The sequence below is a fragment of the Electrona antarctica genome (genome assembly GCF_951216825.1).
Source record: "Electrona antarctica genome assembly, chromosome: 4".
Classification (NCBI taxonomy): Eukaryota; Metazoa; Chordata; class Actinopteri; order Myctophiformes; family Myctophidae; genus Electrona; species Electrona antarctica.
In genome coordinates this window covers 18297489-18324826 of record NC_136809.1, presented here as the reverse complement: position 1 = coordinate 18324826, position 27338 = coordinate 18297489, and the positions used below count along the sequence as shown (strand labels likewise).

The following is a 27338-nucleotide window of genomic DNA, read 5'->3' as shown; positions in this document are numbered from 1 at the left end:
TGAGTACTTTCTACTTTTGATACTTTAAGTACGTACATTTTGATACCAATACTTTTGTACTTTTCCTCAACGTGTTGAATTCCGGACTTTCACTTGTAACAGAGTATAGTTCCACATTGCAGTATTGATACTTTTACTTAAGTAAAACAACGGAGTACATTTTCCACCATTGACTGTATGTTACCTCTGTCGCTGTCGTACAGATAGGCAAACTTCTCCCACTTGTAGTACTCCACCAGGGACACCAGGGGGCCCTTGATGTCGGGCCTCATCTGCAGAACAAACTGGTTCATGCCCTCGGCGGGGAAGGAGGGGGTGATGAAGGACACATGCAGCGTCTCGCAGAAGGACGTGATGGTGTTCACCGACTTCTTGTCGTAGAAGCCAAAGATGGCGTACACCCCGCGGGAGAACTGTGAACAAACTGTGAGGAGAGGAGAGGAGAGGATTCGTTTCAGCAAAGGATCAAATATGGACAAAAGATGAATGCAGTCAAACCAATCCTTTACACTAAAATGTATTAACTGTTGCTAACACTACTTAGCACGCGCTTGTAACTGGGTGGTCGCAGTTGGTTGTTATAGAGACCATCCAATAACTGGGAGGTCTTCAGTTAGGGAGACCATCCCATAACTGGGAGGTCTTCAGTTGGTTGTTATAGAGACCATCCCATAACTGGGAGGTCTCCGTTTGGTTGTTACAGATGGTTGGATGCCATGCACAAGCCAAAACTTGAACATGACCAGGCGAGGTGCCCTTGAGCAATGCACTGTCCTGCGTGATGAACCCCACCTGCTCATCACTGCATGTCTCTGTGGAGCACCAAGATGACTAAAAAAGTCACATCAAAGTCACACACTCACAATACGTAAGAAAGGAACTGTTTGTGTGTGCGTGCGTGCGTGCGTGCGTGCGTGCGTGCGTGCGTGCGTGCGTGCGTGCGAGGACATAAGTGTGTATATTTAGTTGTCCTACTTTTCTGGCCTGATTCTTTGTTCTCTGAAGGAATAAAGGAATGAAACATCCTGCTTCATAATGTCTCCCTCAAACACACACGCACACGCACACGCACACACACACACACACACACACACACACACACACACACACACACACACACACACACACACACACAGCATAACAACAAATGTTGCTCAAATATTCCTTTAAAAATAAACACGTAGGTTCGGTCCATTTGAACATTTGAATTGTAAATAAGATATCACATTGCAGTAAAACCTTTTTTTCTAAAACCTGCAGAAGTCTTGTTCTCTCTCTCTCTCTATCTCTCTCTCTCTCTCTCCCTCTCTCTCTCTCTGTGAATACAGTTACTGGTGCTGTGAAGTGTTGCTCTCTTGCAGTGGTGTGCATTTATTTACTCAAGTACTGCAGTATTTCCAATATGCAGTACTTTGTAGATTGTGAATATTATTGCGTCCGTAGGTCACAGATTACTATGAAAACCTTCATAACCTGTCCGTCGCTCAGTCACCCCACCATATGGCCATCAGTCCATCACGCCTCGTGACCCGCTCCATATATGGTTGACTCCATATCTGAAGATCACGACACTGACCTCATCAAACCCTGGATAGCCATACATGGAGAAGACTGGATCATCACCTAGATCTGCATAGGAGCCGGCCAGCAACTCTACATCTGACCTCAAACCTCAAACCCTTGGACAATCACAATGTGACACATTGTGAGCTTGCCGCCGGTGCCTGGAGTCTGGAGCCAGTGCCAACAAATGCACAAAACAGACCCTGTGATTTGCCACTGTGAACCGGATGTAGTAATCAGTCATTTTTGAGTCAGCGTCGTGACCCTAGTCTAGCGTTATATGTAAGTCTAGCGTTATATGCTAACCAGGAGGTCGCGATCACATTTTATTAAGCTCCTAATATCGTCCCTCACCCCATATCACCTCAATCGGAGCCTCTAAAGCCACTAAAATATTGCGTGTGCAGGTTTTTGGTTTTCAAGGACGTCACACCATGGAAGCCTAGTGACGGAAAGCTAAAATACAGTAAATACGGTTAATACTCTTTTAACATTTCTCGTGTTCTCGTGTTTGGCACAGGAGAGTTTAATACCTAAACACAAGATTGTCTTAAAGGGGCATTCCACTCATTTTCAACATTTTACTGTCATTAATATATATATATATATATATACATCTGAAAAAAAAATAATGGTGAAACACATCTTGATGATGTCATCAAGATGTGTTTCACCATGTTAATGATTTTTTTCATACTTACAGTTCTAGGAAACACAGAATGGGGGGACCTTTTTATTATTTACACACAACAGCTCTAAGGTATATTAATGACATAGTAAAATGTTGAAAATGAGTGGAATGCCCCTTTAAGTACATTTTACTTTTGTACTTTTACTCAAGACATTTCGAATTCCGGACTTTTACTTACTACACAGTATTGATACTTTTACTAAATAATGTGAATACTTTTTTCCACCACTGCCCTTGCATGATCAAATGAATGATTCATATTTTAGCCTCATTTTTAATAAGCTTATCGTCTCACTCTGTCAGGTGGAAACCTCATATGTCCAAAACTGAATCAAATTAAAAATAAATAGCAAAAGTAACTGCGCAAGTGCTGACATTTTTACCAGCTCAAACTTTGTGTCAGAACCTGTGTCTAGGTCTAGGTGAGACATGACCTTTCGCAAGATCTAAATGTCTCACCAGAAGAGCTTTGATTCTAACCTCACTCCGCAAGATGGAAGACGCTTGCTTCACGTTTGTTTCACAACCAACTTTCATCTGGGATCACTGTAGCCCAATCACTGAAGAAGGCCGTCCCTTATTTCCAAGCTACTTGGAAGGTGATTGGAAGATCCTGCCCGTAGCTGCCGCTGATTGGTCAGCCCCAGTCCGGGACGGTACACCGCCAGCCCCAGAGCGTTTCCAGATGGAAGCTGTGTTGTGAACTTGTGAATCAATACCAACACCATCTGGCGGAGTCAGTTTACTTTGATTCCTCCACCTGCTCAATCTCTACATTATTCAACATTTTCCCTGAATGTTCAGTACTAATTTGTTGTTGTTGGTCACCCACCGTTTTCAGGTATTTCTTTCAGCATACGTTATATTGAATTAAGACCCGGGGTAATTTTTGCCCCTTGAATAAGGCACCTCACTGAATGGGCCTTTGGCAGGGAAGGGACTACAGACTGAAAGAATTCTGGCAGTAAATTGGTTAAAGATTGTTCCACCCTAAACATGATCATCAGGTATTATTATAATATAAGGAGGAAGATATTGTTCAAAAAAGTGTACAGTATTTGTTAAAATGTATTTTTTTATGTGGACATGGTGATGGGTGGTGATCCACCTGAACTGACGCCGCACCCACAGCTGTTGGGGGATGGGGTTAGAGGAGGGGATGATATTGTGATGTCACTATATCACAGTTTTTTTCATTGGCATGTTTGATTGTCAAGGTTTCAGCCTCCAGGAAGAAACCACAAAGGGAAGACGTCATTGCACATAACAACCACACCAAGGGGTCTAATGAAGTAATAGTCACCTCATAAAAACATGGAAAAACTGGAAAAAATACAAAAGTTGCATTGTATTAACATACTCTGACATACAGATTGTAAACGTTATAGGCTATTGTTGGACAAAATTACATTGCATACATAAAAAAGGCTACACACAGTACAGTAGTGCTTTACTACAGTATATATGAGTAAATGTATTTGGTTACTTTCCGCCACTGCCAACTGCAGCAGTGGATCAGCATCATGTTTCTTGCAGGCTGCCAGAAGCAGAAACAATCAGTCCCACGAGGCCTTGTGGTTTACACTGTTTTACCTCTATACAACAGCTACCAGGACGTGTTGGACACACACACACGCACGCACGCACGCACGCATGCACGCGTGCGCGCACGCACGGACACACGCTGCTATTACCTCTTTACAACAGCTAAGACGTTTGGACACCACACACGTCACTCCGACACTACATTCATACTTCATAGGGCTGTCACCGATGATACCAATTAAGGCTCTGATCCATTCTGGTCAAACAGAGTCAGGGTGCTGCTATTGTGCATGTTGGTTCACTGGAAACACTCGGCTACAATCATTCTGTATCCCACTATAAATCAATACTGAGCCACAAAACAATTGTGAATCCATTGTACAGTATATTGGCTTCAACAATGTTAACATTCTCATCAAATCACACCGCACAATAACCCTCATACATTAGATTAAACATAAATCACACCTGTGTGAAGTGAGGAGCGCTCTTACATCATATCCTCATGTGTGTTAAAAACATCTTCTGGAAAACCCATCCAACCAAAGAGCAGATCTATGGTAAACTGCCGCCAATAACAACAACAGTAGCACGTCGTAGCGCGATCTTTGCTGGTCACTGCTACCGCTCCAAGGATCAAGTAAATATCAGATATCATTCAGAACTACCAGAAGATCACAAGGGCTGTGCAGGTAGATCACATTACATGCCCCTAAAAATATATATTTAATTAAAATGTTGCCACTTGAATTAAGGTGACTTGATCGACATTTAGAAGGGCCTGTCAGCTCGAACCCACAATGTATTACTTTGTTTTCAAGATTGTTGTGCACAAACGTCAGTAGCATTACAAAGTTATATACTGTGGAGTAAGGAAACAGTGAGACAGGAGACCTTGGGTGCGTCGAGGTAGTTTACTCACTTTCCACATACAAAATATTACAGTACACACTGTCGGTAGAAAGAAAAACCCTACCAATTCCATTTTCCCTCTATTTCCCATTCCAAGTGTGTTTGTCTTATATCTTACTGTAGCCTATGTAACGCCAGCACCGCTATTCTAACCCCCCGCCCCGCCTCATAAATGGTAAATGGTGCATTTATATAGTGCATTTATCCAAGGCGCTTTACATAGATTGTGCATTACATTCACCCATTAACACACACATTCATACACCGATGGCAGCGGAAACCATGCAAGGCACCAACCAGCACATCAGGAGCAATTAGAGGTGTCTTCTCAAGGACACTTCAACACTAACTCTGGGGGAGCCTGGGTTCGAACTGGGAACCTTGCGGTTACCATCTGGCCTCTCTACCACTGAACCACCGCCGCCCCCATAAATCCGCCGCCCCTCATACATATCCCCCTCATACATATCCCCTCATACATAATACATATCCTGACACAATCTCCAGGGACACAGGACTGACATTCCAAGAACTGGGAGCAGCGATGGCTGACAGGACCCAATGGAAAGACGTGGCATCTAGGATCTCGACGACAGTCGGAGGATGATGATTATCATCATACATCATCATACAGTACAACATCTCATTCCGGCCAATCACAATGTGTGCCCTCACTTTTCCGTCTTCACTTTTCGGTCCTCAGTTTTTGACGGGCACTAGCCCCTCCTATATTGAGCTATTAGTGTAGATTTTCATCTTACACAAACATTAAATTCCCATTGACAATGAATGGAGAATTTACGTCATATGTGGACGAGCAAATCGACATGTTACGTTATGAACATGTACCATGATAAGAGCGGCCCTCACTTCACACGGGTGTGATTTTTACCCTCAACGCGTACTTTGCTCAGCCAATCAAATTATCGCTATGTGGTGCTCCATCAAATCATCGCTATCTGGTGCTCCATCAAATCATCGCTATGGGGTACACACAAACAGACAAAGCTGGGCATAGGAGAAAGAGGAAATCCGGGCACTCTGAGTTAAAGGGAAAACACACTCCCCCCTCCTCCCTCTGACAGGCATCAGACAGGTAGTCTTTCATGCTTTAATTGATTAGAGAGAACACTAACGAGCAGAGAACAAGTTTGACACTTTTATGGCCCAATCAATCAACTCAGTGCACAACCACTGTGGAGATCAGGCTCTGGCTGAGCTCTCCCCCTCCCCTCATAGAAAAACATGTCCCAGCAAGGGATTAATGTCAACATAAACAGTAGAAATGTCAACAACATAAACAGTGGAACCAAAACCAAAAGTCTTTCTGCAAGGAAACACACCAGCACAATAGTATAGTGGCTGATGAAGGGAAATGAAGGCGTCCCCCCAGCTGTTATTGTAGATACAAAATCTGACAGACTTGTTTATTTCAATGACGTGATGGCGTGATGTTTGTACAAAATCTGTAGGAAGTAATACTGTCAAAAAATGTGTTTTGCAAAAGTCGGCCTCGGGGGAATGGGGAAGAGGTGAATTCTGCTCTGTACTGGTATCCAGGGAGTGTGTGTGATCAATCCAACAATGCCAGAGATTAGCTGTTCACAGACAAGACAGAAGGACGGACACACAGACGGACGGACAGACACACACAGATGGACACGGACAGAGGCTGGCATGGCGGCCTGGCGGAGACAACAATATATATTGCGGTAATAGTAGATCTATTACCACAATTGAAATGGTTGAAAGTATGTTTCTGTCAATGTTACTGTACTGTAGGCCTACTGTACTGTACTGTACTCCTCCCTGGCCTTTGTGTGTGTGTGTGTGTGTGTGTGTATGTGTGTGTGATTGCACTCTGTACAGCACCTTGTAAATATTTGTGTCCTTGTATTGTATCTCTTATGTGGACATAAATAAATTATTAAAATGTGTGTGTGTGTGTGTGTGTGTGTGTGTGTGTGTGTGTGTGTGTGTGTGTGTGTGTGTGTGTGTGTGTGTGTGTGTGTGTGTGCATACACACATAGCTCCGCATAGGAGTGGCTAGCACCACTCAGAAACCTTAAGAAAGCCAGGAATTATGTTTTTGGGTGAATTGTCCAAGACAATGACACGACATTCATCTCAGCCAGCCACTCTGAAAGGGAAGATGGGACATCGACTCCCAGGCTGCTTGCAATGTGTGTGTGTGTGTGTGTGTGTGTGTGTGTGTGTGTGTGTGTGTGTGTGTGCGTGTGTGCGTGCGTGCGTGCGTGCGTGCGTGCGTGCGTGCGTGCGTGCGTGCGTGCGTGCGTGCGTGCGTGCGTGCGTGCGTGCGTGCGTGCGTGCGTGCGTGCGTGCGTGCGTGCGTGCGTGCGTGCGTGCGTGCGTGCGTGCGTGCGTGCGTGCGTGCGTGCGTGCGTGCGTGCGTGCGTGCGTGCGTGCGTGCGTATGTAGGGCAGGGCCGAGCGATGCTGCAGCGAAGAAAAAGGGAAAAAGCCGACGGCGCAGAACGGCTGACTAGGCACCCTGCCCCCACCCTGAGACACACGCACGCACGTGCACACACACACACACACACACACACACACACACACACACACACACACACACACACACACACACACACACACACACACACACACACACACACACACACAAATAAAGATTTTAGCCGTATCATATACTTATAGCCACATGATGAACAGTAGCATACTGATTCTGGGCATAAAAGGCAAACATTCTACAAAATAGCTCTCCAGCTCTATAATAACCAGAAAATACATTTTCTAGTTGGGTTATCAGTTTCCTCCAAATCAGGCTGAATGTTTTTCAAAGGAAAAAATATAAAACCTGGCCATTTCGCTAACCAATGGCAGTGCACACAGTGCAGTCATGTGGTGACGTTCTCCGCGGCGTTCTACTGGGGCGGGGAGGAGTAGGGGAGCGGGAGGACGGGCTCATAGGTTGGTGAACCAATAGGAAGTCGCCGTCGGTTTCCAGCGCTAGTTTGTTCCGCCTCTCTATGCCCAGAAAAGCATATGGCTCACATGCGGCGCCCCACCGGAGGAGGAGGGCTGAGGGTTGACCAAACGGGCCAACAACCTGTCATTCTATTGGATGGCTCCCCCACACACACACCATTCAGTCAACATCCGGTTCCGGTCGTGGTGTTTTGGATCTTCAAAACAAGGGTTGAACGGGGGGATATCCTGGCATATAGTAATCATTCTTTAATATAATAGTTATTTACAGTAAGCAAGGTTAACACATACTGTACATCAGACAATGTAGTGCCTCAGCAATCTAGGATCACAGATAACCTAGGATCAGTCAGCAACAGTTTGATATAAAAATATATATAATCTGTATATTGAAACTATAGAAACTATAGGATACCAAAATCTAAATTACATTTAACCTTTGCATAAGACTGCATGGATGTGAAAGCTACAACCATTTGAGCAATTGAGCAATGCCAGACCTAATCTGCCTGGAGCAATTTATTTTTTGCAAGGGCAGATTTGTCTGGCTACGCGAGGCAATGCACAACGCTATCTTTCTGTGTTTGCCTTGCCTATTGTAAGTCTCTGCTAAATGCCTATACATTGTAAATTGTAGGAGTTAATAGTACACATTGTCGGTTTGGATAAATCCTCTGTGAAGTGCCCAGCCGTACTGCAGAGCTTTCTTCTGTTGCCATCCTTGAATAGTGGGTCACGTGTCACATCCGGCCACACTGCCACCCACCTATACACCCACCTACAGTATATGCAATCCTCTATGCATGAACGCATGCATAGAGGATTGCACACTTGATAAATGAACACAACTGATTTTACAGTGCACGCCATCGGGAAGCAAAACGTACACGCACACACATGCACACACACCCACACACACACAGCACACAAGTGCATGCACACAAGCATGCAAGTGCATGCACACAAGCATGCAAGTGCATGGCACATCGAAACATCAAATATCAATGTGTCAAGATATGGCTAGATGTCATTGTTTCAAATTACATGTGCCCCCCAGCACAACGTGTGTCCCACCCTCCCCCCCCCCCCCCCATCTCGCCACACACGCACGCGCACGCGCGCGCGCGCGCGCACGCACACACACGCACACGCACACGCACACGCACACACACACACACACAGAGCACAGAGCATCCATGCATACTCATATTCACAGGCACATTATGCACACACATTACATCGATATGCATGATTCATGTACGCATGTACGCACACACGCACGTGCGCGCATGTACGCACGCGCGCGCACACGCGCACACACACACACACACACACACACACACACACACACACACACACACACACACACACACACACACACACACACACACACACACACACACACACGGCAGTGTTGGGCTGCCCTCCAGGGGGCTTTTTTCCACTGTGATTCTAGCTGTGAGTGTGATGCAGTGACTCTACTGCACTGCACTCACTGTAGGTAACAAGACATCACAATGACGCATACTGTATGTACACCTACCTCCTCAAATGTACAGAAGAGCACACAGCTAAGAATAATCTGTCTTGTCTGTCTGTCTGTCTGTCTGTCTGTCTGTCTGTACTATCTAGGCCAGTGGTTATCAACTTGTGGGTCGGAATCCCCACATGATTATTTTTCATTTATTGCATTTTTATTGGCTATTTTTATTTATTTATTTTTACCACAATGGTACGAATGCAATTTTGAGGTGCTACGTTCATTGTTTACCTGGTAAATGCACATATTATTTTAGTATATTGTTTAGGCTGATAGTCTAGTGACTATAGACTATCACTCTATCCAGAGTGACCGGTAATCACATACATAGAATGAAGAGAGACTCTCTCTTCATTCTATGTATGTGATTACCGGTCACTCTGGATAAGAGTACTCAGATATAATAATGACACGTCCACAATAGGGACATTTTTTAATGTCACATTGCAGGTTTACAGATGTACACAATTATTTGAATTGTGGCACAACTGCATCATTTGCACTTTGAGGCAAGGTTTAAAGAATAGAGAAAGAAAGGAACAAAATATGTCCAATATTAAATGGTGCATTTATATAGCGCCTTTATCCAAGGCACTTTACATAGATTGTGCATTACATTCACCCATTCACACACACATTCATACACTGATGGCGGCGGAAACCATGCAAGGTACCAACCAGCACATCAGGAGCAATTAGGGGTTCAGTGTCTTGCTCAAGGACACTTCGACACTAACTCTGGGGGAGCCCGGGTTCGAACTGGCGACCTTGCGTTTACCATCTGGAAACTCTACCCCTGAGCCACCGCCGCCCCATGTCCAATATTCTTATAGGACCAATGTAAAGTACATCATACAAAAGGTAAAGCAGTTAGACAGCAGTGTTCTGATTTTAGTTTTAGTCATAGCCTTTGGAATTAACTTCATTTAGTTTTAGTCATAATCTTTGGAATTAACTTCATTTAGTTTTAGTCGATTAAAAATCATATGGATTTTAGTCGACTAAATCTACAGTTGTTTTTTGACGACAAAAATGCATTTTTGCAGGCCTTGACGGCGTTGTAATGCCTGATTTTACACTTGGTTGCATGCTGAAAATAGCGGATCTGTTATTTTCATCATGCAACCAGGCATGTAATGACTTGTCTTTTATACTTGATCTCTTGTCCACTAGTCTGTCAGACATTTTAGTCTAGTTTGTATTTGTTGACGCTGATGATTTGACAAATTGTATGTATATTTAGTCTTAGTTTAAGTCATCGTAGCTTAGTTTTTATTTCGTTTTCGTCATTGAAAAAAGGTAGTCGACGAACATTTTCCGTCATAGTTTTAGTCGACGAAATCAACACTGTAAGACAGTGGTTCTCAAAGTATGGTCCGGGGACCCCCAGGGATACTTAAAGCAGCACTACAGTGTGTAAGGTTCCACTTCTACCCCGGATTTGAACCCAGTTGCTGGCAAGTGTTAACATTGAGCTAATAGAGCCTGCCTGCTTGCTCAGGGGATACATTTAATTGTGTCAGATCCTGTGTCTATGTGAGACATGACCTTTGACACGATCTAAATGTCTGGAGACGCAATAGAGTATTAACGTATTGCATACTCTAACATACAGATTAGATTGGACACATTTTTATTGTATATATATATAAAATACAAATAAAAAGGTTAAAATGGTACTATCACAATCAGTTTAACGTGACACGTGGTGAGATTGTAGATCAAAATAATCAAACTATTGTATTAACACATGACTCCGACGTCGTTTTACGTCTTTTCTAATCCAACACTTCACTTTACGCTTCAATGGTCTTTTCAGTGGTTTACGATAGATGGCGCTCTTCGCCAACATATGAATGCTTCTAGGTTGCTAGGCGACGGATACAACTGTAAAAAAGTGTTACAATTATTATAGTGTGGTTGCCCTGTTAGGGCAACCACACTAATTAACCCGAAGTGAAAACTCTGTCTCCATCAGCCTCAGTGTAAACAGATTGCGTTTTTGGTCAAAACAAGCTTTATTCAACGGCCCATAACTAAAGAACCGATGACCGCGGTTACAAAATTATTTTTTTGGGTGAAAGAAAATACAATTGTCCGTCACTCAACACAGCATTTGATTTGTTTACATCCGGCTCACGTATCGCGTCCTGTGGGCCTTCAAAAAAGGGTCTTCACTGAAATCCACTAGCAGTGGTGGAGGAATGAATGAATGAATGAATGAATGAATGAATTAACAAATGAATTAACGGATGAACGAACGAACGAACGAACGAACGAACGAATGAATAAACGAACGAACGAACGAATGAATTAACGAATGAATGAATGAATGAATTTACGAATGAATTAACGAACGAACGAACGAATGAATAAACGAACGAACGAATGAATAAACGAACGAACGAACGAACGAACTAATGAATGAATGAATACCTGGCAGTTAATGTATTAGACTACTGAACTCTCCTGTTCTTGTCTTTGCAAACTGTTAAGTTAATAAAGTCAATCAATCAACCACTGAAAACCAACCTGACAACACGTCTTGGTCTTGACGGATTGAAATGACAAATATATTCCTCAATGGCAGTGAATGAGTAAACAACTGAACTCTTGTATCGGGGGACCCAGCTGGCACACAATCTTTTCAGATCGGGGTTCGTGGCCAGATACATACTGTAGGCTACATTAATTTGGGGATCCTTGATATGAAAAGGTTTGAGAACCATTGGTTTAAAGAAGAGTGGAGTGTGACATAAGATTTAGCAGATAATGAGGTAAAGAAGGACAGCGTGCCCTTGATGCAAAACTATATTTGCTTGGGGGCAGGAATGTTCTGATCATGTTTCTTTGCCCCCATCCTGATCCCAGTAATGTAATATTCACTATCTGATCCCATGCAGTTAAGGAAGGATATAATTGACGCATTCAGTGCGATCATTGCAGCTACACTGAAGAGTCCCTCACAACTCTAAACTGAAGCCTTTGATCAGATTCTGGTCATACAATCACTATTCACCTGCCAGTGTTATTTCTGTCGACTAAAAATATGTGAAACAAATGTCCATCAACTACCTTTTTTTCACTGACGAAAACTAGACAATTTTGTCTATTTGCTGTCAAAATTAACTTTGCCGCCTACCTAGAATTCTATATCCTCACACAACTTGGGGGCAAGTTGAGAGAGTCAAACTACTGACTTGCTCAGGGAGTCCCACATAATTTTACTGCTACTGGAGCTTTCACCAATAGGTAATGTATATGTATTGTATCTCTTGTTAATTAATTGAGTACAATGGACCACAATGGAAAGCAACTCAGGGCTCTTTGTGATTTTGACTATACTGTCCTACTGTTATCACTCGTGAAAATAAAGTATTTATTCAATCAATCAATCAATCAATCAATCAATCAATCAAACCATCCATCCATCCTCTACCGGGTCGTGCAGGGGCAACAGTTACAGCAGAGAGCTCCAGACTTCTCTTTCCAGGGAACACTAGCCACTTCCCCCTGGGGAATCCCAAGGCGTTCCAAGGCCAGTGTGAAGACATAATCCCCCCCCCCACCCCATCTGGTCCTTGGTCTGCCGGGGGTCTCCTCCCAGTGGGACGTTCAACAAGAACATCCAAGCATCCGTACTAGATGCCTGAACCACGTTAACGGACCCCTTTCAAGTGAAGGAGCAGCGGTTCTACTGAATCAGTTGACTGAACCGGGAGAGAAGTCCCTTTGAGTCCCTACAGACTCAAAGAGGCAAAGAGATTCCTACTGAGTCTCTGCCGGTCATCAAATTATTGGCTTAGGAATGTGACAAAAACCAAAAATATATATAGCTGCAAGCAGCGATAAGACGGGGCCAACAAAGCAATACGAAAAAAATCACACACGTGTGAACTGAGCGGTGCAGGCTGCTCAACAACACCGCTGGCTGGCTGCAGTTATAGTTATAGTGCTCAGTGTAAATGGCCTTTTTAGGCTGCTCAACGATGCCACTTTAGGTCATCTAGCGGTATTGCAGCTGTTCGTACCCCACACAGACCCCAAACAGACCTGCTTAATGTGCATATTGCATATAGTCTTTTTCTTATTGCTGCATTCCTTGGCCCTCTTATCGCTGCTTGCAGCTATTATTATTATTATTATTTTTTTACAAATGTCTTCACGTACAAAGTGACAGATGTGTGCAGTTCCGACCAGTCATTGGTCCGACAACGGCAACCTACCTCAAACCCTAACTTAACCATAACCACAAGCACGGAGCAACGCATGTTCGCCAACCTTAACGCATGTTCGCCAACCTTAATCCGGTTGTTTTCCGCATGTCGGACCAATGACTGGTCGGAAAAGCGTACAGACCCCTTCCGCATGAGTGTGAGTTGTGGAAGCCAAGTGCCATGGCTTTGGGACAAATTACTTGAGGCATGAGTTATGTTATTCAAATAGCTATTCAAAGGTTTCATTTTCAAACGATTGCTATAGCGCCTTTTGGCCAATTTAAGTAAGACTGGTTTCAGTGCTATTTGGCATGACCCTCTACCATACTGTAAAGTTTCATACACGACTCTGCATGTATGTAAAAGAAGAATTTTCATAAAACCGCGGTTTTTATTGGCTCATAAAACCTTTAAAAAAAAGATTTATAATTCAACATAGTGGGTGATCTAAAGGTACAGTTCAAAAGTCATAACACGAAAGTTGTTCGGTGTGAGGAGACGCATATTTGTATCGAAGTTTTATTGCTGATGGTCAAATGGTTCAAAGTTTGCATTTTCAATTGAGTGCTATAGCGCCACCCTTTGGCCAATAGTTGTGGGCTTTGCATTGGCATAGCCGTCTACTGAAAACAGACTACACGGTTAAGCTAGAACTGCAATTGTTGGCGGAAGAAGAAGAAGGAAAACAAACAAACAAACGAAGAAAAAAAACAGACACATACAATAAGGGGCCATAGGAGAGGGGTTGGCCTCTCCTTCTGCAATATACTCCTTGTTGATTCACACAAGCGCACTGCCGTTCACTTCCTTGTTTGCGGCTCCAAAAGAATGGCTCAGCTCTTATCTCCTAATAGAACTCTCCATGGTTTTGACCAAAATGACAATGTTCTGTCTTCATTTCTGACTTCAGCATGCCTCTCGTTTGGAATATTAACGCTTCTAGAGAGACTTTAGTGTGACCAGCGCGAGGTAAGAATGGAAGATTATGCCTCCTTGTTTTGGGTTTGGGGGGAAACGGAAGGCGGGGCTTTTCAGAGTGGTGAGGGGTGCGTTAAGACGACCGGATTAAGGTTGGTGAGGGGTGCGTTAAGGGTTGGGAGAGGGTTAAGGTTAGGTTTAGGTATGCTGCCCCATGGGAGGTTAGGGTTAGGGTGAGGGTTTGAGATACTGTAGGTTGTAGGACTAATGCCTGGTCTAACCAATGACTAGTCCAAACTAAGTACTGCACTCGTAACATCTGCCATATCTGCTGGCACTCTAGTGCCTATATTTTGAGATATGCTGGCGGCATGCGTTGTGTTAAAAGGTATTTGTGTGTGCTCGTGCTTCGGACAAGTAACTTTTATGCCTGGACAAGTGAATGGGAAATGTCCTTGTCAAAAGGACAAGTTCCTCAAAAAGTTAATGTCAAGCCCTGGTGAGGACCAATTATATGAAGATAGGTTGAAAAGTGGTGAAGTGGTCCTTTAATTAGTATATGGTAAGAACTGTACAGGAAGGAAGTGGCCCAATTCCTTTCCAATATGGCTGCTGTGCACATAGCCTATATTAGTCTATTGAATGCGCCAAGCGACCTTCACAAACTGTTAAGTTGGTTGTCCCTCTTGATGAAGATGATGATCTAATCTAAAAGAAGTTCCCCCGGGCTGCCGGGTATTGTATAAAACAAGACAGGGCCTTTTTCCTTGCACCAGGCACAAAGTGGCACGAATGTCACTTCTAGTTTCCAGCAACCACGTGCCCTTGTTCACACCCAGCGTTGAATGTATACGTACGTATATATGTGCTCATTATGGCTGTCACGATTACATATTTAAGTTGACTATGAATTGTCATACAAATAATTGTGATTAACGATTTAATTGTGTTTTCTTTGCATTGAACATTGGAATGTTACAATTTGTATTTCTGTTCACAAATTGCGCAGGGCAGATGACTTACATAATACAAAGAAATGACTGAGACATTTAATAATTTCTCTTTTCCACAAAACAGCGGAATTAGTTGATTTACAAGCTTACAAAACGTCACAGTGACGTGCTGTAAGCTTGTAACACCCTAGACGCTTAGAGAGCACTTTTGTAGCATTTTATACAGACTTATTGCATGTGATGTAGACAGCACTAGAATTGCATTGTATGTTGTCATAGCACTTTATAGTATAGTATAGTATAGTATAGTATAGTATAGTATAGTATAGTATAGTATAGTATAGTATAGTCCCCAGCTATGATAGTTTAGTTTGGAACCATATGGACCCTTATGGGTCTGTAACTCTGAGAGTGTACAAATGGAACCAAATTGACCCGTTTGTTAAAATTAACATTGATTTTACAATATAAATTGGGGGTCCCAGAGATAGAAATGCCATTACATGGGGGTCCGTAGACTAATGCATGTCAAACTGGGGGTCCTTGAAATTAAACGGGTTGAGAATCTCTGCTAGAGCCGTACAAATCTCATGGGGGGTCACTGGCATATATTTTCAAATGTGGGTCCGCGGGCTAATTCGTGTCAATTTGGGGGTCCTTGACATGAAAACGTTTGGGAACCACTGATTTATGGCACTTCCGTGACTGCGGAGAGCAAAGGTCAGTTTCTCAATGGATTTGTCATCTAGGAGGGTTATTAAACACATTTGGCCAGGGTGTACTTTTTAAAAGAGTGGGGAGTGGGGACATTTTTTTAGAGTCCAAAATCCAAAATGGCTGCCGTGAAAATGAACTTTTTAATGGTTTGACCTACAATGATGCACAATACATGGTTTCAGAGCTTGTGGTCAAGGAATACATATTGATAATGATATGTGGTGTATAATGTTATATTTAGCTATTTTCACATCTGTATCTGTGGGACCAAGTCAAGCAAAGCTTGTGAGGGTGCGGGGTCTGAAGTTCAAATGTGATTATTTTGGAGGGTCCCCAGTTCAAATATGATTCTTGGGGGGGGACCTGAAGACGCTCAGAACCATTGTCTGAACTGGACTTGCGTTGCAACTGTAGCCTACTTTTCCCCAGAAATAGCCAATCTACAAGCTCTTAGACTCAGAGCTTGTAGATCTGTTTTTTTTGGCTAATGTTCCCCCTAAGAATATGGAACGCTGAGGTTCAAGTGGTTACAAGGAGATGTGTTCTGGTGCATTGCTGGCGCATTGCTATCTTAAGGTACAGTGAGTAAAAAAATAAAAAAAGAAGCTGAGCTGCTCTGAAATTGAGTGCAGTGATAGAGCAGATACAGTATTTCCTTCCTATTTTAGAGAACTCATTATTCAGATTAAGATGTACAACTATATGTAGGCTGATTCACAACATGTCCACTGCTTAGATCTGATATTCACCACAACACTCACATTTGACATGGCACTGTGGATGACGATGACCTGGCTGAGATACTCAGCTTTGAGCTTCGAAACATAATTTGAGATTGAAACATTGATCGGTCTGGGTCAGATTATCCATCAGGCGCGTGCCTGTAGGCAGTGGGCACCAACGACTTTGCGAAGCTGAGAAGCATCAGAAATGGTAATCGTTCCCGTGCTCAGAAACGGCAGAGTAGCCTATCAAGCATTTGATTTTTCATTATTCGTATTAATAACAAATAAGAAAACTAAACGTTATCGCTGATAATAGTCTTTGAATTAAGTCTTGCGGTGAGGAGAGAGTGAGAGCAAGCGAGAGAGTAGCCTTTGGGTTGCTGTTAAATCTGTCCAAATACTTTTTGTTATGTAAAGAATGTCATGGATCCACAATCTGCCTATCCGCCTAGCCTACTAGCTGCTAGTGGGATATTAGATAGTAAAGATGTAATATGTACGCTAAATGAATCATGTTGTCTAGTATAGTGGCTAGTAGTTGAGTAGTCAATGTATGGGCTGAATAATAACACAAGCTAGTACAGTATAGATAACACATGATAGATTATATATTGGATTACCAGTTCCTGACAATATTTGTTATGGAAAACATACTTTTGGGAAGTATGATCTCTTGTGGGGACTGTTCCAGAAACCACGATTAGCAAATTAGTGTGTAAATATAGTAAATCCAACATGCTCTGTTCCAAAAATGTGGTGATAGAAAGTCTGTCTTCAAACGTCCTGGATCATCATGTACTGTATTAGACATATTGTTGTTGTCGGGCAGAAACCTCTTATTTCCAGATAATTACTTTTACTCATTTATTGCCAGAATTGTTTCAGTCTGAATAGTCTCTTCTCCAAAGGTCCTTTCTGTGAGGTGCCTTATTCAAGGGCCAATAATTATCCCGGCGTTCGGGAGGATCGCGGACCACCCGAGGCATGTATTTTGTAACCACGACCAGCAACGCTTTTGTTATGAGTTAATGTTCCATGACCACTATGTCACTTTACTGTAATACCTGTCACACTCCCACTGTAATGGAAGATTTTTGTTTCACTATGTGCGTGCGTGCGTGCGTGCGTGCCTGCGTGCGTGCGTGCGTGTAAGTGCGTATAGGCATACTTTTTCTAAATGACCAGTAGGCATATTATACAAAAAAGTTAGAACAGGAAAACAGATAGCCGTGCAAAGCGTAGTGGTGTGAGCACAAACCGCAGTGAGTGACATTAATACGAGGCTGGGAAGCTTATTGCGACTAATTATAGACTGCCTTGAAAATGATACAGTGATGATCCATCCACACATCCTCTTTTAAAGCCACATACAGTAAGGACATTTTTTGGATCATTTATTTAGATTATTTTATCAGCAGACAGTTTCTAAGTTGCTTGATTCAGTATTTAGATTAAATAAATTGTATCTAAAAGGTAAAAAGAAAAAGGCGCTCTCATTATCAACAGTCAGGGTGCGATCGTAGTGAAAATGAATATTCTGTGAAAAAAGTGTGTCACTTCTGGCTATTTCACAATCCTGTTATTCCACACAACATTGCAACAATCAAGTGATTCCTGTCAGCCCCTGACCTCAAGAAGGTTATTCAGGCACTCATACCATCATGCCTTGATTACTGCAACTCCCTCTACTCTGGCCTTAGCAAGAAAACCATATCCCGCGGCCTGCAGTTGATACAGAACTCTGCTGCTCGACTGCTTACTAATACGAAGAAATGGAAACATATCACATCCATACTAGCTGCCTGTAAGCTCCCGGAGCGATCTAAAATGTTTTACTTATTACATAAAGCCCTGAATGGGCTGGACGCCTGGCCCCTATCTGAGTAAATCCTTAAGCCCAAACCACACCAGTTGCAACTCCTTGATTTGCAAGGAGTTGCATTGGTGTGGTTGACATTAAAACGGTTTTGTTGCAAGGAGTTGCAACTGGTGTGGTTTGAGCTTTAGATCATCAGATGAGGCCCTCGTGGAGGTCCCTATGATGAACCTAGTTACCCGGGGCTTGCAGTCTTTCATGCATGCGCAGGAAGTTGAAAGTACCATAGCATTAAGGAGAAGTCCTTAAGGCTACTATATGGACCAGAGCTACAGTTCCCCATAACATCCCAAGAGCTGAAGAACTGACAAGACGCATGGGTGAATATATTATACAGCCAAGGACTTACGGCCATTTCATATCGTTGACAATGATGGATCTAGGAGCTTAGTAAACACGCTGATGCCAAAGTATAAAATTCCATCATGGCCTTACTTTCATCAAACAGTGCTGCCTGCCAGCTGTGTACCAACAGACAGAAAGCTAAAGTGACACAGAGCCTCAAACAAGCAGAGTGCTTGTTTCACCACAAATGGGTGGACTATACAAGCTGCTCAGAGCTACATACAGTACACTCAAAACTCATGCTATGACACGTGAATGGTAAATTAAAATAAGATAATTCAGTCAACATTGCACACGTACACACGCACGCACGCACATCTTGGTATTGGTCAGCTTCAGAAGACAGACAGAGAGACATACAGACAGAGAGAGAGACATACAGACATACAGACAGACAGACAGACAGACAGACAGACAGACAGGTACTCACAGCAGTTGGTGACAGCGAAGCTGTTGGCCACCTCCAGGTTATCTATGTGTGGCGTCAGTCTGAAGTCTGCCGTTCCGAACTGAACCATGGCCACCCGGAACGCACTATACTCCTGATCCGCACCCCGTGGAAACAGACCACCTGAGCAAGAGAGAGAGACACACACAAACCGGTGTTAATTTTGTCTATGAAAACTAAAACTATGATGAAAAATGTCCGTCGACAACTAGATTTTTTTCACTGACGAAAACTAAATAACAACTAAATAACAACTAAGATAACTGAAACTAAAACTAAATATACTAACATGCTAGGGAGGGACTAGAAACTAAAAGACAAGTCAGTCAAGATTGGTTGCGCTTGGGTGTTGCAATCTGAAAGGGAGGGACCAGTCTAGAACTGAAAGACAATACATTTTATGTTTGGTTGCGCTCAGGTGTTGCACTCTGAAAACGCGGATCTGCAAGCTCACAACACGTTGCACTGCGATGCGTTGTGAGCTTGTAGACCGGCTATTTTCCCATTTTGGCTAACGTTCATATTTACAATATGAAAACCATGCTCCTGTGACTTAAACAATGTACACTGTTTGGAAGTGTGTTAATGTCTTCCGACCTTCGCAGCATTACAGTAGGTGAATGGACTCTGGTTAATTATCTCATGCTGGGCTGGCTGAAGTGGTGCCGGCGGTAGAGAGATAAAAATGTCCTCAAACTGTAGCTCTGATGTTTTGGCTGGACCCACTGCAGGTGCCAGGTGGTCAAATGATGGAAAATGAAGGGAAGATTTGAGGAAAATTCAATAGGCAAAAAAAATAAAAAAATAAAAAAATAAAAACACAAAAAGGTTGCACGTGCAGACGTCGCATGGCTCTCTGCACGTAAATGTGCTCAGTTAACCCATTTAGGCCTGACATCAAAATTTAAAAGATCTTCTAAATCCTCACCATTTTTTGAAAAACGTCACGTTTCTATATCAGTGGTGTTCAATATTTCATGTCAAGGACCCCAAAAATGTAATTGGCCACAGACCCCCGTCTGAAAATATGTTATTCCAGAAGCAAAGATTTGAGTTAAAACATTCGCTCTGAAGTATATTCAAAGATTTGTGCCGCATTTTCACGACTTTTCAAAAATAGCAGATCTACAAGCTCGTAGAAAAAGCTCAACAGCTAAAGCATAACATAATGCTTAAAACACCAAAATGGGTTCCCGCCCACTATGGGTTAATTTCCCCCACTGTTTGTTTGCAGGGTGGATTACTCTATTTATTTGACCAGGATGTCCTATGTGTTTATACAAACTAAGCTAATAGGTAATTGCTCATTAAATCCTGATTAGTAGAGGCCTAATGGGCTTGTACACAATTATATCTTTATGTATTTTCTAAATGTATTAGGTCTGTGTCTCTGAGGAGGTCTGTGGACCGCTCAGACGTCTGCCTATATGTGACGTCATCAGTAGACACGTTTGATCATTTTGATAACATGTATTTTTTTTTCCTCCAGATCAATGGCTTCTATTTTGACTTTTCAGTTGTATTAGCTTTAACATCCCAATTGATGATGCCGACTGGTAGGCAGTGTCCTCAGCCCTCCTCTGAGTGAGTAGTCAGAAAGATATTATGATGAGCATTAGAGAGGGGCCAGTTATAAGTGCTCCTTTAAATGGCCACTTCACCCCTTTTGATCTTATTTTAATGATGTTTGGGAAGACAAAGTGCCAGTGATGTGATGGAAACTGGTCTCACTTCCTTCATGGACTACATGTTGTCTCAGTAAGACAGCCCCTCCCCCTCTCCACAAGGTGGAATTATGAATTATGGTCATCCTGCCACCCTAAGAGACAGCGCAACACCCCATCCTTTGTCCGCCTTCTCCTACCAAACCACACCGTTTGCACACATCTCACCATGCACAACACCAACAACATGCCTGTCCAGACATCAACCACTACTTTGCATCCACGCAACTGTCATATTTACTGTACACATATTACTTTTGTTAGACACACTGTTATTGCGCAACATTTCGTTGTGATGCAAATTCACAAAGGGGAGGTGCCGGGGAATGATGACCGGCACCTACCCTTTTCACTGCACACACACACATACACACACGCATGTGCGCACACAAATACACAGGCCACAGCAGTACAGTACAGTACAGTACAGTACAGTACAGTACAGTGCAGTACAGTACAGTACAGTACAGTACAGTACAGTACAGTACAGTGGAGTACAGTGGAGTACAGTACAGTGGAGTACAGTAGAGTACAGTACAGTAGAGTACAGTATAGTAGAGTACAGTACAGTACAGACAAGAGCAGTACAGTACAGTACAGTACAGTACAGTACAGTACAGTACAGTACAGTACAGTACAGTACAGTACAGTACAGTACAGTACAGTACAGTATAGTAGAGTACAGTACAGTACAGACGAGAGCAGACCAGTACAGTACAGTACAGTACAGTACAGTACAGTACAGTACAGTACAGTACAGTGGAGTAGAGGACAGTGCAAAGGACTACAGTATACTATTCCCGCTAGGTTGCCACATTTACGACATCCAAGCAACTTGGTATATAGAAATATTGCCACTTGCCATGCTTGCTTTTAGATGGAAATAAAAACAAGCAAAACAAACAGACTATCGCCCTCCCGCTATTGTCTTCTTCCCATTTGCGACGCGTGGCGCTAGGATGAGCGGGCCAAAGGCCCGCGAAATTCTAGTTGTAGTAATCCAGCAGTAAGACCAGTGTCCATGACATCACAGACAGTGGCCTTGTGGTTAGAGTGTCCGCCCTGAAACTGGGAGGTCAGGGGTTCGATCCCCGGCCGGGTCATACCAAAGACTGTGCCTCCCTGCTTGGCACTCAGCATCAATGGGTTGGATTGGGGGGTCAAATCAACTAATGATTCGCGAGCATGCAGTGATGTAAATAGGTTTTCAATGTAATGAGTCCCGGGATGCAGGGGTGGTCTTTTAGATGAGTCCCAGGGACATTTGATGAGTCCCACTTCAGTGACGTTTAAGAGTCATATTTTGCCATTTTTACAAATTGCAGCATTTAACTCCCATTTCATCTTATATGGTTATAATGTGGTTATATTCATGTAGAAAAATAACTAAAGCTAGCAAAATAAATTAGAATAAAAAAAAATGCTCTACATTCATACTACATACATATTTCATTTGATTTTGGCTATATGAAATCTATAATAATTCTGCCAGTTTTAACTGTTAATAATGTTTTTATGACACATTACACAATACATACAAAATAAAAATGAATGCTACAAAACTAACCTGGAGATTAAGTAGAAGCAGTCATGGAGGAGGTAGGCTGTGCACAGCAGCACACATCATCATTAGCAGATGATGATGTTAGATTTAGAAAATAGGGTTGCAAATATGTTTTGTTGCCCTGCAGTTGGCTTTGGCACTTCTTTTTTTTTTGGGGGGGGGGGCACCGGACCACAACGCACAACATACAACAGTGTCGGCGTTTGTTACAGTACACAATGTGTGTTTCCCATTCAATCGGGTCTACTCTGTTTGTCATGCTCAAAAATGTTCGCCTGTCTTTCTGTCGGAGGCAGCGCCGTGTAGATGAGAGAGTTGCGACAACCCCGTTCACTGTTTATTCACGGAGCTTCATGAGTCACTGAACGGTATGTTGTCGTCACTCTCTCTCTCTAAACGGCTCTGGTCTCCAGGCTGCGCTCCGCTCAGCGCTCGTCTCTGAGCAAGATGGCGGCGCCCGTCAGACTTTGTTGTTGTTAACTAGTGGTTCTACAACGAGTCCTACGTGGATTTTATTGTTTATAACGTAGGATGAGGTCGCATGCGGCCATGCAAAATGATCGTGTCCGTAGATTATTTGTTTTACCGCATTATTTTTCCCGCGATTTATTTTCTCACGTGGATTATTATTACTGTACGCTGAGGGTTTTTTTAAGTGCGGCCCAAAACTATAAAGTGCGTTTTGGGACGCAAAACGCACCCTATTTACATCACTGAGCATGGCAGACGCTGCGGCTAACCGCTCTAAGAGATGGGTCAAATGTGGAGAACAAATTTCACTGCGGTAACGTGTGTGACTAATCGTACGACTTTGACAGACACTTTGAAATACCAAAATATCTAAAAACACAAATTACCCACATAAAAACCCCAGGAAAGTCTTTCTTGTCTCCCAAACATCATTAAAATAAGATCTGGTTGCAAAAGGCGTGAAGTGGCCCTTTAACTTGGAGGTCATTCTGAGTGCTTAGAGTCCTGAGTTGACTTTGAAAAGAAAACATAATTTGATTTCACATTTTCTCACAGCTGCCTTTGAAGATAATGTGATTGTCATTGCCAGGCAGGGAGGCAAATACTGTGTGGACTGGACTTTGGTATGCATTGAGTTTTATATTATTTATTTTTAAGAATCTTTATAAGTTTATGGCATGGCTGCACACTTCATGGCCACAATAAATATCCCAGTTATTTTTCATCAACATTGAGATCACAATATGTATCATCATCCTTATTCACCTAAATTCACTGCAACTTCTAGAGGGAAACCTTAATGTGAATTAAAACACTGAACCAAAACACAACACAACATTACATCAACAGAGCTTTCACTTTTACATTGTGCAACATTCCTGCTAATTAGCCAAGGAGAATGCTTTCAAGATGCTTTCAAGTGGGCTCTGATCCAGATTAGATTGAGAACCACTTTATTGCATGTCTGCAAAAAGCCTGAAAAGGGGTCTGTTTTGACGAAGTTGTATGCCAGCTCCCATCAAGCAAACACTAACCAGACATGGATCAGCACCATGGACAGCAGCCAAACAGACTCAATTGTGACTGCTGGTGGTACTGTACTGTACTGTACTGTACTGTACTGTACTGTACTGTACTGTACTGTACTGTACTGTACTGTACTGTACTGTACTGTACTGTACTGTACTGTACTCCCTTGCCTCTGTGTGTTTGTGTGTGTGTGTGTGTGTGTGTGTGTGTGTGTGTGTGTGTGTGTGTGTGTGTGTGTGTGTGTGTGTGTGTGTGTGTGTGTGTGTGTGTGTGTGTGTGTGTGTGTGTTTAGAGAAATAAAACAAGTCAAGGACTCATGACACATGAGTTAAACAGATTCAGACTATCGATTGTTCACCCAATAATCAGATCTGAAATTGTTACGTAAATAAAAATATCAGCACCCAGCCTGGAACAACGGCCAACATGCTACATTTTGTCACTGTGTCAGTCCGGTGGAAAAACTGTTCTTTTTATTATCACCTTGCTTGTAAATCTGCTATTTGCAATACCTGCTATTTGCAATACCTTGTATGATGAAGTAGGGCATTAAGTTACATAACAAATTGAAAAACATTGAGATTAAGGGTTAGGATTCTGTCCGATAGCGAGAATGTATCAAGGCTAGTAATACAGTACCCTGTCCTGTCCTCATTGAAAACCACACTCCAATTTATATTAACTACTACACTAATTAACAGAGAATGAGACACAGCAATCAAACCGTACAAAAGCTACAGTGGCAATTTGTCAAAGACCACCATTAGTGGTACCATTAGTAGTAGTGGTGCATGGTATCCTGTTCTGATACTATGAGTACATGAGATGTACTCATATGTACCTTTCCTCTTCTACCCCAGATCCTGCACTGGACATTTTCTGACATTTTCACCATTGAGCTAATAGAGCCGGCCTGCTTGCTCGGGGGATAAATTGAATCTTGAACATCAGGTCGAAATGTGTGTCAGATCATGCGTCTAGGTGAGACTTTACATACAGATTCTAATTACAAAATAGAAGCAGATCGACAAGCTGGAAACGCGGCGGAGAGTGCACACTGCTGCTGTCAAACAAATCTATGAAACTAACCATGACATCTATAAAGAATCACACCTGTGTGAAGTCAGGCCGCATACGTCATCATACATCATCTCATTCTGGCCAATCACAATTTGCGTCCTCACTTTTGTCTTCAACGGTTTACACCATTTTGTCTTAAATGTTTGTTTACACAAAGGAGACAAAACCCAAAAGGGAAGCACGCACATCTGATTTACATGTGCTAAATCATTAACAAACATTGCTTTACTCAATCTTTGTTAATGATTTACCACATGTACTAAAAAGTGCATGTATGGAAATCTATGCAGATGACACTACAATGTATGTATCAAGAGAAAATTCTGTTTCTGTTAATATGCTGTTACAAGAGGAGTTAATGCTGGTTTCTAACTGGGTCATTGAAAATAGGCTAAAACTGAATGTTTTAAAAACAAAGAGTATTATGCTGGGTTCTAGACATATGCTGAGATCTAATCCTGAACTGAGTCTGGTTTTACAAGGTACTGCTATTGAACAGGTTAAAGAGGCTAAGTTGTTGGGCGTGATTATTGATGAAACACTTTCGTGGTCGATGCAAATTAGTAAAATGGTATCTAAAATGAGTAGAAACATTTCAATGATAAGAAGAGGAGCACATCTGTTGACTAGTTCAACTGTTAAACTTGTATTACAAGTCACTAGTTTTGTCCAGTCTTGATTACTGCCCAACAATTTGGTCTAGTGCTTCAAAAAAGGATTTGGAAAAACTTCAGCTCACTCAGAACAGGGCAGAACGCCTCGCTCTGCACTGTTCTGGGAGAACTAGTGTTGAGTGGATGCATGCTGCCCTGTCATGGATGAGAGTGGATCAAAGGTTGGCTTGTAGCCTTGTGACATTTCTGTTTAATATACATAATTCTGGTAAACCTACACAGTTGTTTCTACAGATACAACCCACCAATACTAGACATAGCTATGCCACCAGACAGGCTATTGGTCGTCACTTTACTCCACCTTTAATACCTAGAACAAATGCACTTAAGAGAACAGTAATGTATAGAGCAGGAGCACATTGGAATGAGCTCCCGCCACATATTATAAACATAGAGAATAAATCAAGCTTTAAAAAGAAATTGAAGGCAGCAGTGATTAGGAAAGAAATCATGTTTAGTTAGATTGGTGAGTGTTTGATTTAAATTATTAATAATAGGATATACAATGTTTAGTTTGTAAATTTGTTGTATTACATTGTATTATGTTTTAATTTGATTGTATGAGTGTTTGGACCCCAGGACGAGTAGTCTTCACTGTAGTGAGGACTAATGGGGATCTGTAATAAACAATAAACAATAAAACATCTCAAAAAAGGTTGACGGGTGCTGAACAAAAAATATACATACAGAAACCTACCTAAAACTACCTTCTTTCTGTGTTTACACAAACCCTCAAAGCTGGACATAGGAGGGGCTAGCACCCCTCAAAAATGTTAATCCACAACACACATTTTATATAATATGTAGCAGGGGTCCCTGCTCCATCTCTCGGCTATAAGGGGTCATTGGGCCTGAAAAGCGTTGAAGAGCCCTGCCCTAAGGCCACAGTGTCCTTGATGGCCTACTGGTCGCGGAGGGTTCACCATGGCTATACTGCCCACACACTGACCAGAGCTGATTGCACTGTTTTTATGTCTGCTCTGCCTCGTTCGTGTGAAGAGACGGTTAACCCATTAACACATTGGCTGCCAGACTTGACAGTTGCCAGATGGCACTGCCTGCCACGGCTGCAGAGGATGTTTTACTCTGATATCGCCCAGATTCACTCCACGGTGAATTGGACGCACGCACGCACACGCACACGCAAACGCACACGCACACACACACACACACACACACACACGCACACACACACAATGATTTGTATGCTATGTGAAACACATATGTACATATGGAGCGGCGCAGTCCCGCCCCTTTTCATGGCCACGACAGGCCCGGAAGAGAATTCCCCATTCATTTTTCCCATAGACGTTTCAAAAAGTATTTATTTAAAGACCTTTAAAGCCTCAGACACACTTGTTGTGACAAATCATGAAAATA

At 42.6% G+C, this 27338-nt stretch overlaps 1 protein-coding gene across 3 annotated transcripts in view; it reads right to left on the bottom strand.

The window, feature by feature from the left end:
• The window catches only part of LOC306921680 (glutamate receptor 2-like), a gene marked incomplete at its 3' end in the record, with an annotated part of 52911 nt that extends 33410 nt beyond the window's left edge, over positions 1-19501 (bottom strand). For all 3 annotated transcript variants that reach the window (XM_079498926.1, XM_079498925.1, XM_079498924.1), the window contains exons 1-2: positions 19399-19501; positions 185-424 (exon numbers count right to left, since the gene is read on the bottom strand). In XM_079498926.1, coding sequence (XP_079355052.1) covers positions 185-424; positions 19399-19486 — 328 coding nt within the window. In that variant the 5' untranslated portion in view covers positions 19487-19501. The remainder of the gene's footprint in view (positions 1-184; positions 425-19398) is intronic.
• Positions 19502-27338: the final 7837 nt, after the last annotated feature.